Source organism: Mustela nivalis, assembly GCF_964662115.1.
Source record: "Mustela nivalis genome assembly, chromosome: 15".
NCBI classification, from domain to species: domain Eukaryota; kingdom Metazoa; phylum Chordata; class Mammalia; order Carnivora; family Mustelidae; genus Mustela; species Mustela nivalis.
The window spans coordinates 56,265,629-56,277,846 of record NC_139034.1 but is presented as its reverse complement, the minus strand read 5'-3'; the positions used below and the strand labels follow the sequence as shown (position 1 = coordinate 56,277,846).

The 12,218-nt window shown below is 41.1% G+C and overlaps 1 protein-coding gene across 8 annotated transcripts in view; it reads left to right on the top strand.

Moving 5' to 3' along the window:
- The window catches only part of KLF12 (KLF transcription factor 12), a 512,550-nt gene that overhangs the window by 439,053 nt on the left and 61,279 nt on the right, over window positions 1–12,218 (top strand). For 6 of the 8 annotated variants that reach the window (XM_082701278.1, XM_082701274.1, XM_082701281.1 and 3 more), the window contains one exon: window positions 7,715–7,777. The exons of the other annotated variants lie outside the window; for them this stretch is intronic. In XM_082701278.1, the coding sequence (XP_082557404.1) occupies window positions 7,715–7,777 (63 nt within the window). The remainder of the gene's footprint in view (window positions 1–7,714; window positions 7,778–12,218) is intronic. 8 annotated transcript variants of the gene reach the window in all.

Here is a 12,218-nt window from a genome sequence, read left to right as displayed (position 1 = left end):
CCCAGGGGGCCCGGGGAGAGAGAGTCTTGAGCAGGCTCCCCACTGAGCATGGAGCCCCTGGACCTCCGGCTCAGTCTCAACAATCCTGAGATCACAACCTGATCTGAAATCAAGAGTCAGATGCTTGACCGACTGCGCCACCCAAGGGCACCATGAAATAATCACTCACGTATACAAGTGTATATAAGCCTGATACGAGCTGTGAAGGACTAATGGACAGAATGATGGCAGTCTGTCACACAGACACATGGTCCAGTGTGGGCAGTCAGGGAAAGCAAAGTGGTATTTGAGCTGAGAGCTGAGAATGAGGAAGGTTCTGGAGGTGAAGGGGCAGTGTTGGAGGTTCTGTATAAAAGGAACAACACAGGGGCGCCTGGCCGGCTCAGTCAGAAGAGCTTGCCACTCTTGATCTCAGGGTCGTGAGTTCAAGCCCCACATTGGGTGTAGAGTTGACTTACATAAAACTATAAAAAAAATAAACAAATAAAAGGAACAACACATGCAGAGACACAGAGCTGAGACAGAGAAGCTGAAGGGAGGCAGGGTGACTGGATCACAGCAGGGTGTGGGAAAGGGGTTATTGTGGGAGAGTGAAGCTAGAGGCGTGAGCCAGGGACCAGATCATTGGCACATAGGCCCAGTGGAGATTTAGGTCTATATCAAGAGAAGTGAAAAGCCACTAAAGGGATAGTGGAGTGAGAACAGATTTGCCTTTTAAATATGCTTACTGTGGCTCTAGTGCAGAAAATGGATCGGGAGAGAAGATTTTGGGAGGGGCGCTGCTAAGAGACAGGTACGGGTTAAAATAGGTCAGTGGCTGTGGAAATGAAAAGTGGACTGAATGGAGGCAGTGTAGTGGACAGACTGGGCTGGATATGGGGAGAGACGTTCAGTCGAGGATGACTATGTTTTCTGGGTTGCACGATGGAATTGAAGTTGGGGCCACTTACTGCCCAAGGCAAAACTGAAGGAAAAACTAATTATTTTTGGCTTTTCTGACATCAAGGGAAGGGTAGAACAGATCATGTCTTACCTCTCTTAAAAATGGTTATAAGATCTTACAAACCTAAATTGAGTCATGAAACTCCCAACTTCCAGTCAATAAGTGGAGATCTCTGGCGTCCCCTGAATGAGTAGGAAGAGGTTTAAAGTCATGCAAGAAAGGGGCGCCTGGGTGGCTTAGTCGATTAAGTGTCCAACTCCTGATTTTGGCTCAGGTCATGATCTCAGAGTTGTGAGATGGAGCCCTGCCTGCATCAGGCTCTGTGCTTAGCAGACGCTGCTTCTCTCCTTCTCCCTTTCCCTCTCCCTCTGCCCCTTCCCATGCTTGCTGTCTCTGTCTCACAAATAAATATTTTTTTTTTTTAAAAATAGTAAAAATAAAGTCATGCAAGAAGTCCTGCATGGTGTCCAGGCCTAAATCTGCTGCTTTTCTCATTTACATTGTGCCTCCATGAAATTCACGGCTCATTAACCATTTTTCTGGTACGGATGCTCGCATCAGCAGCTCTCTTCTTAAAATTTTCTGCTGAACCCCAGACCTGTATAAGCAATGGACAGAAGCTTACTCTATTTTTTTAATCCCCATACATGATCTTTATTCCTTATATTGGCTCCTCTGATCACCCAATTCACGGGTCTGGGTGTTAGCTAAAACTGCTTCCTTATTCCACCTTGCCTCCCCACATCTTACATGTATTTACACCAAATCCTGGGGATAACACCTAACTTAATACGTTTCTGTCTTCCTCCTGCTCCTTCTCCATTCCCACTCCACCATGCCCACTACTGCCATCTTGGCTCCCGCTTTCACAGCATTTTTACTGTAGGCCTCCAGTGGTTCTTCCCGTATAATGATATTCTCTTCAGCCATTTTCTACCCTGCCACCAACACAGCTTTTCTAGTACACAAATCTGATGGTGTCCGTTCTAACTTTAAAAGCCTATGGACACTGTCCTTTAATTCTTTGAGTTAACTGCTTCGCACAATACATGAGATCTACCCTGCTCAAGGCCCTGTTAGTACCTAATCTCCTAACCCTCCAGACATGCCACATCCCTTACTACAGTCACCCAAAACAATCTGTAGTTTTGTTGTTGGCCATTTCCACCCTTCAGCGCCTCTCTCTGTTGTCCTAGGGAAACTTCCGCATCTACTCCAAAGCTTTAATAATTCAGATGCCCCTTTTATCTGCTCCCATGGCCATTTATCATGTTACCCATGATGACCATTTATTGTCCAAACTCATGGTTGTGCTGTAGGCACCCTGAAGTTGAATCATGTTTGTATAGAGGTAATATTCCCTCATTCAACACAGTTTACAGTACTGAAGAACCTAGAATGGTGCCTGACACCACAGATGTCCCATTAATATTTGAATTAATGCATAAATAGTAGGTACACAATAAATGTTTAAATTAAAGATATGAGTAGGGTGATTAGTTAAGGCAGTTGCTACTGAGAGTTTCAGAAGATGAGGACTGAGAATTAACCATTAGATTTGAAAACGTGGAGGCCATTGATGACCATGACAAAGATGGTTTCATCTTTGAAGTTTAGATTGAACTTGGTTCTTGTAAAAAAAAAAAAAAAAAAGGAAACAAAAAAGTAGATGTAGCTGGAATTAATTATACCATCTAACCTTACATGTGTTGTACATGATATATCTAAATAGCAACACTGATAAGAAATTTAATAAGCAGTTAAAGAGAGATCAGTAGTTACTATGAATTTCTTTTGAGTACCCAGATGCTTCATGTTTCATCCAGTGCCGATTTTAGGTAAAAAAAAACTAGTACATTCACTTTGCATTTATTTAATTATAAGATATGCAGTTGGTCTTAAATACATGTAAGATCTCTCATTGAAGCCCCTGGTGCTAATACACTTTATTGCATCCTTTAGGGTTGTGTGGGGAGAATATGTATGAGTTCACAGGATTGGATGATAATGTGGAGTAGGACAAGTCAGACATAACTGTGTTCAGGTTCCAATTTTGCTGTTCACTAGCTGTGTCACTCTGGCGAGTTACTTAACTCTTGTAAGCCTATTTTCTGAAGAAATATGAACAATAAGGGTATGAGGATAAAATAAGATAATGTGTCTGATGTGCTTAGTATGGTGTGTGGTACACAGCATTGAAGTAGTGATTTTGTACTGGTGAGATTACTGACTTGTTCTCGAACGGGATGTAACTGAAATACCATGCAATTTAGTAAACAGAAGATAGATTTTCTAATAAAGAACAGAAAAATTCGATGTCAGAGAATAAGCCATATCGTAGAAATCACAGTAGTCGGTTCTTATTACTCTATATGTGTTCATTTCTCTTTGTTACTTCTTTGCCTTTAGTGAAGTCATATAAACATGGTAGTTAAGACTGCAGGTCTGTAAAGCACATTTGTTGTCTCAATCCTCTGGAATTAGCTGGATATTCCGGGTTCATCTTCCCATGCTTTCCAGTCCAATCAACACTGCTAGGGATAATAGCAAATGTGTATTGACTGCTTCTTGGGTCCCAAGCACTGTTCTAAACACTTGACAACTGTTAGTCATTTAAATCTCACAGCCCTTGGAGATGGCCACCATTACTATCTCCATTTATACAGGAGAGAAAACTGAAGCCCAGAGAGGTTAGGTAGCTCTCACCCCAAGATGACATGACCCTCTTGGAAAATGGTGGAGCTGAGATTCGGTCCCAGACAGGCTGGTTCCACAGTCTGTACCTTAACCACATCATTCTATTTTCATTTGGGACTAAAAGATTGGATTTAAGTTGGCCTCGCTCTTCTGTGGTTGGGATACTAAAAAAGCAGATGACATCTTCCCCCAGCAGTTCATTAGTCATGAGTAATTTGTGTTGAGTATTGGCTTTTGTCTCCTGCCTCCAGCCACCAGCCATTCAGGAAGGTTCATAAAACCATTGGGAAGAACTGGGCGATTGTATCCTCTTGATAGACAACAAATGTCAGTCGTTAAATTATAAGATTTGAGAATCAATTTCTTTGGACTTATATCCAAAGAAGGAAGAACCATTTTTGTATTAAGATATTTTAAAAGTCTCACATGCTTAGCAGGGAAGCTAAATTAAGCCCTGTGCTGGCCACAATTATAAACATGCTGCGTGCTTCAGATGAGGAAACGTGTGTCAACAGAACAGTTGGTATACGTGGCCTTACTGGTACAGCTTCCCTTTATTCCACGTAACAGAAGTCACCCAATGTGAGCATTTCCATCGGACACTAACTGTCAGTCTCATAAGAGCACATTGTAGGATTCGGTGCGTGTTGCACAACAACCCAAATTGCTCTTTTCTTTAGGGTGGTGATTTTTTTTTTTCTTCCCATATCCAGCGGTTAGTACTAAGGCCTGAAACCCTTAGTTACAGAACAAAGTGGCTTAGCAGTAATCGAGCCTGTGTGAGGCTAAGAGAAGCATAATGAACACTCCCTGTAAGCTTCCTGCCCAGATGCAGGTGCAGGAATCAGGAGGTCATGAATAATGCATGACATGCAGATTAGGCGGTGGTTTCTCCTACTGGGGTTTTGACTTTGCTACCTGCCTGGCTGCTGCTATATGTGGAAGGAAGGGAGGCAATGGCCAGAAGTGCCCCAGCATAGCCCGAGCTCACAAAAACACCGCAAATCTTTTTGAAGAAATAAAATTGGGGGAGGAGCTGAAATGCAAACCTTTATAGTCTACTTTATCGAATGACGTATGCTCCAGGTTATCCAATTTACCCCCTTTCAGAAGGGAAAAAAAAAGCTTTCTTGTTTTACCCTTTTAATTTAGGAAACCTTGTAATTATTTGTTCATATCCACGCAGTTGTGGAATTCTTTGTAGCCTGTTAAACCATTATAGGAATTGCCTAGTTACAGTATTTGATTTATGGATCAATGAAATTGTGTTACAAGATACAAATACCTAAAGGATATTGTAATTATAAGTTAAACAGCCCCATTTTTCTCCACTGATATATGGAACGAGAAGCATCAGTAAGAGAATACTTCCATTATCGAACATCACCTGGTGGAATTTCGATGAATGGAACTACGAAGGGTAAGGAGGAAGGAATACAGGACCCAAACATTGAAAGGATATGGAGTGAATTAAAGAACCGTAAGTGTTCAGGCTAATACTCCTTAGAACTTTATTTAGGTGGTAGGACTCTGATACCCTAGTGAGACTGTAGGGAAGGTTCAGAGGACTTCCTATATTGTCCCTTGGGTCAGAGAGATTTAAGTGGGGAGATATTTTTTGGCTCATAATTCCATTTTGATGATTGTATTTCAAGCAGACAGACTGAAAGAAATAAGGAAAGAGAAGAAAAAATGAGCTTTGCTACCTTTTGTATAATTCTTCTGCATTTCTATTGCATGTTTTTTTTTTCCCTCTCTCCCCAATTTAGGGTGCCGGAATATGCGCTGGCTTTCATTTCTAGCTGAGTCTGTCATTTCCGCTAGGCCCCAGTTTGGCCAGATGCCAAGACCAACAGGTGATCCTTGTAGCTGCAAAACAGCAGGAAGTGAGCCGTGCTTGAATGAGACAGTTCACCAGAGGGGCTGTCTGGCCTCTCTCCATCTTTCTGCATAATTAACATCCCCTCCCCCATGCGGAGCAGAAAATCTGTGCCGAGCGGCTCAGCTGCAGCAGCCATTGAGAAGCGCTGTGAGGAAAAGAATGTTAATAAGGGACGTTGGAAGAAATAAGCCTTCCCAGTGCAAAGTGCAGTCTGGCTCTGGATTTACAGAAGGTTTGCATTTAGCCCTTCTGCAGAGCTGGAATAGTATTATCTGTTTTTTTTTTTTTTTTTTTTTTGGTATTATCTGTTTTTTAAATGATTTTCACTTGCTTAACAGCTATGGAAGACCGGGTTCTAGTGAATGTTGGAGCTGTTGGTTCTGACAAGGCTCAAAGACTCTTTTCTCTCCTGTACATGAGAGAAGTGTTTGGGACATAAGGATACCACAAGCCCAAAGACTGCCTAGATCTCACAAATTACAGTAAAGGTAGAGCAAAGCAGGAAGTTGGCCACAAGGAAGCAGGAAGTAGGGCATATTGTCTTGCCAGTTAGTGACCCACAAAGAGGTGGAGGTTCAGCGGCTAGCTCCTGATTGGAAAATATCAGCGGTGCTTGGAAATATAAACTATTCTGATGGATGATTCTAACCCCGGAAACTTGTAAGACAATGTAATTTTTACTTCTCCGCTATTTAGCTAACCTCTTGAATTGACTGCCTTCCTCAAAGCCCAGCAGCAGAGCATCACATCTAGAAAGCTTTTCTGCTAGAAATAACTGTTCACCTTCCTTCCTCCCCCAGTCTCCGATTCTGTTCCTGGACATTTGGATGAAGTTCCTGCTGCAGAGGAAAAACCAAACAAACTAAAAAAAAAAAACCCCTTTCTTTTATCTTCTCAGGTTCCGTGCCTGGGGGCCTGCAAATTAAACTGACAAAAGACTAAATAAATAAATAAACAAACAGCAAAAGACAGATTAGCAAGAGGGGGAAGAAAAACCCCTTTATTACACAGGCAATATACAGACTTGCAGGCCTGCTTAGTGATGAGTAACTAGAAGGGGTGGTTAAAGTGTGGTTCTTATATACCGTTTTAACAAAGGGGGTAAATTATGGAAAAGTGAATAGTCAAAAGGGGGGGTTGAGCTTCTAGAGGGGGTGAATTGTAGGAAGGTGACCAGGAAACAGGGGAGTCTAATGGTAGATAAGTGTTATTACGTAGTCTCATTTCAGTACTACGTCCGAGTAAAGAGTTGTATGGTTGTATGTTGTGTTCTTCTTCCTGGTTTTGGAAGTGGGGGCGGGGGGCACCTTTACAAAGGAAAATTTGCTTTACAAACGGGAAGTTCATGTCCTGGTTTTCTGGCCTATAAAGGGAAAGTTGAGAGCTCCTCCTTTGCCTGCTGTTTCTTACTTGTTTGCAACTCAAAATAATCCTGAGGCCCGAGTATCATATTCTGGGGTAGCATATCCTGAGCTCTTTTCTTTAGCTCACTTTTTTAGGGTTTGTAATCCAGCCGTTGACTCAGGGAGGGTTTGCTTGCTATCTCTGTATCCCTGGTGGGAAGGGGCGGTAGAAGGGGCTCACCCTCCTCCTAGGCAAACACCTCACCTTACATGACTTTTACCTATTTCTGCACCTTGCAAGGATTAGCTAGGCAGGAACTTTGTGTTGGACTGAGTGAATCTGTCATTTGATTAAAACTGGGGGTGGGGCTCTTGGGGCTCTTCACAGTGAACATTATGACATGCCATTGTTACGTTAAAAGTGGTACAAAAGGAGGATGCCTGGGTGGCTTGGTCCTTAAGCCTCTGCCTTCTGCTCATGTTATGGTCCCAGGGTCTTGGGACAGAGCCCTGCATCAGGCTCCCTGCTCCTCGGGAAGCCTGCTTCTCCCTCTCCTACTCCCCTTGTCTGTGTTCTGTCACGCTGTCTCTCTCTGTCAAATAAATAAAATCTTTAAATAAATAAATAATAAATGTGGTACAAAAGGAGAGAGACTGCAGGTTTACATGCGTAGGAATTTAACTGTCTTCATTTACTAAGAGGTGATTAGGTTCTGGGGCTTTCTATATTAAGCATACCTACAAGAGATCGTTTATAAACAAGCTCTTTTTTCTCTGTTTTTTAATTTGTTCATTTGTAATCGGGAATGTGCTTTTTTTAATGACTGGATTATTCTCATCTACCTATAGGGTACATCCATCCCCAGTATCAAGGGTCCGGGGAAATCGAATGAATAATCAGAAGTTTGCTTGGTGAGTATACCGTCTAAGTTATAAAAATTTGTAAGTCTTACGGGGAATTTTAATTGGGTAGTGTTAAAACAAGAGAGAATTATTTCTGCTTCTCTGTAGAGAGTACTCTTCAACTAACCAAATTACATAGTCTCCCTTTCCTTTGGAAAGTTCTAAATGGAAGCCATAAAGTTCCTTCTCAGCCAAAGACCTTCACTCACCAAAAACTGAGGCAACATTTTTCCCCTAACAGATATGACATATTTTCCAGGATTATTCACTGTTCCATTATTTTTAAAGAATGTTTCTTTCTTTCTTTCTTTCTTTTTTTTTTTTTTTGAAGCTTTTATAAGTTTGTAGTGAGATTTAGGCAACAACAGAAATTTTTCTCAGATGCCAACTTCCACTTCTTGTAAAGATTTTTGTAGTAAATTGATCTATTATAAATTTTGATGATTATGATTTAGATGATTTTTTTCTTAGCCGCAAATATCTAGGAATTTTCCTTCTTTCCTTATCTCTTTCTCTGTCTGTCTCTCTTTGTTTTCTTTCTTTCTTTCTTAAGTTAGGGCCTATGAAGACCATTTGTTTTCCTTTCTTCTTTCTCTCTTTCTTTCTTTTTTTCTTTTGGCTTAAAACAACACACATTTATTCTTTTAAAGTTTTGGAGGTCAGAATCCAAAAAGTGTCTTATTGGGGCTTAATCAAGGTGTCGGCTGGGTTGATTCCTTTTGAAGGTTCAAGGGGAGAATCCATTCCTGGCATTTTCTGTCTTACAGGGGCCGTTCTCAGTCCTTGGCTTATGGCCCCACATCACATGCCTCATGCCTGTCTCCCTCTGCTTCTGATATCACCACATTGTCTCCTTCCTTTGTAGTCAGATCTCTTTCTGCCTCTTCCTCTTACCAGGACAGTTGGGATCGCATCTCAGGCCCACCATTAGTCAGCCTGAATGATCTCCCTATCTCAAGATCCTTAATCATATCTGCAAAGTCCACTTTGCCATGGAAGGTAACATTCATGAGGTCCAGGGATTGGGACATGGGTCAAAGATACTTGACGGACTGGTTCTTGAAAATAAATAAGTAAATAAATGGAATTTACCCAAAATGACGTGAAAAATTATTACAGTCACAAAAACATGGACAACTCATTCTTTGAAGAAGTGGTTTGAACTGTTTCACAAATGTTCGCGTGAAGCAAACAAAAAAAGTAACGTACCTTATTTGTTTATATTATTCCATGCCAAAAAATTAACTTTTCCACACATATCTTCAAAAAAAAAAAAAAAAAAAGGAAAGAAAAGAAAAAGAAAAACGTGAACCGTGCACTGCATTCCTTGGAAAGTGAATGGAAATTCACAGATCTCCATTTGTACTTCATTGGATTGTGCTTAGAATGGGTTTTTGATTAAAAACTATGGCTTTTTCTTTTTTAAGTGTGGGAAGATGATTACCAAAGATTGAGCTTCCAAATTAATTTTATTCCTAAATCAGGATTATTTTTAGACACAAAATAATGACTCTTTGAATTTGAATAGGGTGTAATCAGCTCACCTCCCTTCCCCCATTAAATCTAATTAACCCTCACAATAGCTTGGTGATGTTGTTAAATATTATGCTTTCCTTTTTCACAGAGGGGGAAATGGAGCACAGAGAATATAGCCATTTGCTCCTACACTGTCTAAAAGCAGTGGCATCCTTCATGGTTTCTCACAGTCACTAAAACATATTGTCCCCTGTCACACCTGAAAAGCTAAGAGAATAATGCTGACGCCCATCACACAAAAGGAAAGGGAGAAGCAACTCCTTTCTTGACTGCACCGATTGATATTCTTTCTCAGTACAAGGCATACTGTACCGAAAAAACTTTAGAACATACAGAGAATATGAGATGCTCAAGTGAGCGACGACAGCTAATGAACATTGCCAGTTAGCATATCCACCTTCTAACCACCCACTTCTCAGTGGCCAGTGTGGATCCCTGAAAAAATAACAAATATCTTTTCTTTCACTCTTCCTTCCTGAAGTGTTGGAGTAATGGTAGCTTGTTCCTACATAATTCATAGCACGTTATTTGGTTAGTAAGTTTAAACCACTTTTATCTCCATAGAAGTGTCCATAAAAAAACAAAAAAGATTTTTGTTTTTTAGTCTTGAGAAAGTTCAACTTTTATTTATTCAGCAACATTTATTTACAGTCTCTGGCACTGTGAAAAGCACTAGATTAGAAAGATAAATTAAAACATGGTTTCTGCCCTCAAGAGGCTCACTTTCTTGTAGGTGAGGGAGGGTTGTGCATGTGTGAGAAAGAGAGAGAGAGACAGATACCACGTTACGCGTATGTAACACACAGTACCATATCATATAAACAACATATAATATGTAATAAAATGTGGGTAAGGCACTAAGAAGGTATACTTATATCAGAGGGAAATGTTACCAGTTTTATTTAAGACCAGTTTGAGAGTAGATAGTGCGAAAGAGAACAAGTATAAAGGAAAAGAACTTTAAGAAAATCTGTCCCAGAGAAGCTTTCTGAGCAAAGACCCAGAATTAGTAGGAAAAGCAGAGCATTGAGTTACTGTTTCCATTATCTATTGAAACTCATATACAAGGACCGGTGACATTTCTAAATTAAGTCTAGTAGGAACATATATGGATTTAAAACACGTGCTTTATTTGGTCATGAATTAGTTAAGATTCCTATTCTATGTACCATCTCGAAATTTCTTGAAGTAAAGGCTATGAGGCGGGTACATGGAAAGAAATCAGCTGGCTAGGAGGAAGCCAGTGACTCACCCAGCATCTACATCCAGTTAAGTGATAAACACTTGCTATTTCTTTGTGAAAGATTGGCTCTGGAAATTCAGAAACTTTAAATACTCATGCTAGCAATAGAGATAAAGGGGAAGTGACTGTTGATCTTCCCCAAAGAGAAGTTTGGGGTAATTTATAGAATTATAAGGTAAATTCAACACCGGTGTGGCCCTGGCTTGAGTTAGATCTACAGACACCGTCTGTGTCTTGTAAAGTTGGGTTCGCAAATGCTTCAATCAGTTAAAAAATACCGTTCATCACAAGAGCAATTAAACTTCACTAAAACATGAAAAGCTTTGAACTTATAAGTTATGCATAGGAAGCGCATGACAATTGGTAGGTTGTAAATGTCAGGGTCTGTGGTTGATCTATGAAACCAGTGTTTATTATTGAGTAAAGGTGGTTTAAAATTTTAAGTAGTGTTTTCCTCTGCATGATGTTAATATGGAAGGCACAGCCACTGGCCTCCTTCCTGTGGCAGCATCTCTTCTCTCTAGAACTGAAGTGACGTGTAGAAAAGAATGTCTGTTCAAGGCGAACACACCTGCTTGAATGGAAAGAAAATCTGGTAACGAATATCCCTATCCAGGGACGAGGTGAAAGCGCCAGGATGTGAGGGACAGACGTTCGGATGGAGGCAGGTTTGCTGTAACTCTCTGCTGACTTCCAGGGATTAAAGAATGTCAATAAGAACTTCATGGTGTTGGGGCGCCTGGGTGGCTCAGTGGATTAAAGTCTCTGCCTTCGGCTCAGGTCATGATCCCAGGGTCCTGGGATCGAGCCCCACGTTGGGCTCTCTGCTCAGCAGGGAGCCTGTTTCCTCCTCTCTCTCTGCCTGCCTCTCTGCCTACTTGTGATCTCCGTCTATCAAATAAATAAATGAAATCTTTAAAACAAACAAACAAAAAGAACTTCATGGTGGATACGTTAGCCCCCCCAGTAAAGAACATGAGATCATTGTACAACTCATTTAATAGTCAGTTAATCAAAGGTAGCAATCCAACCGGACATAAACTCTGTCCCTCAGAATGGCTCTTCCCTCCTGCCACCCCACTAGAGTAATATTTGTCGATTTGAGGATTGATGAAGCCTTAGAGGCTCAGCATGTGAATTCCATTCTCTCTTTCACGGGCACATCTGTCTCTTCCCTTCACCACTGACCCTAAGCGGAGGTAATCATACCTTCCTTTATCCTGATAACTATCAGAACCTTTTTTAGAGCATTTACCATTCTTTCTTGCATGTAATAATGCCAGTGGGGGGGTGCTGGTTTGCTCCATTAAGGGGAAATGGGGCAAGTTTTATTAGAATTGAATGTGCAGATCGACTTTTGTTCTTCACAGATCTTTCTGCGTGAAGCTGTTATATTCCGATATCAATCCCACAGAGAATGGCTTGTTTCCACTGTCATCTTTTGATTGTTTTAGGCCAAACATGTAGTAGAGATCTGGAAACTGTGTGTAGTGTGTATGCGCAGGTGGGAAATATCTCTAAACTGAAGTCGATTTCAGGCTCCAGAAATTTCCAGGATCAGTGAGAATATTCCGAAGACCTACACCTCAGTAGATGCTCAGTTTTAGCTTTTCACCCTTGCTTCTCTCCTCTCCGCTTCACCCCCTCCCCTGCTCCATTCCCGAAGATTTG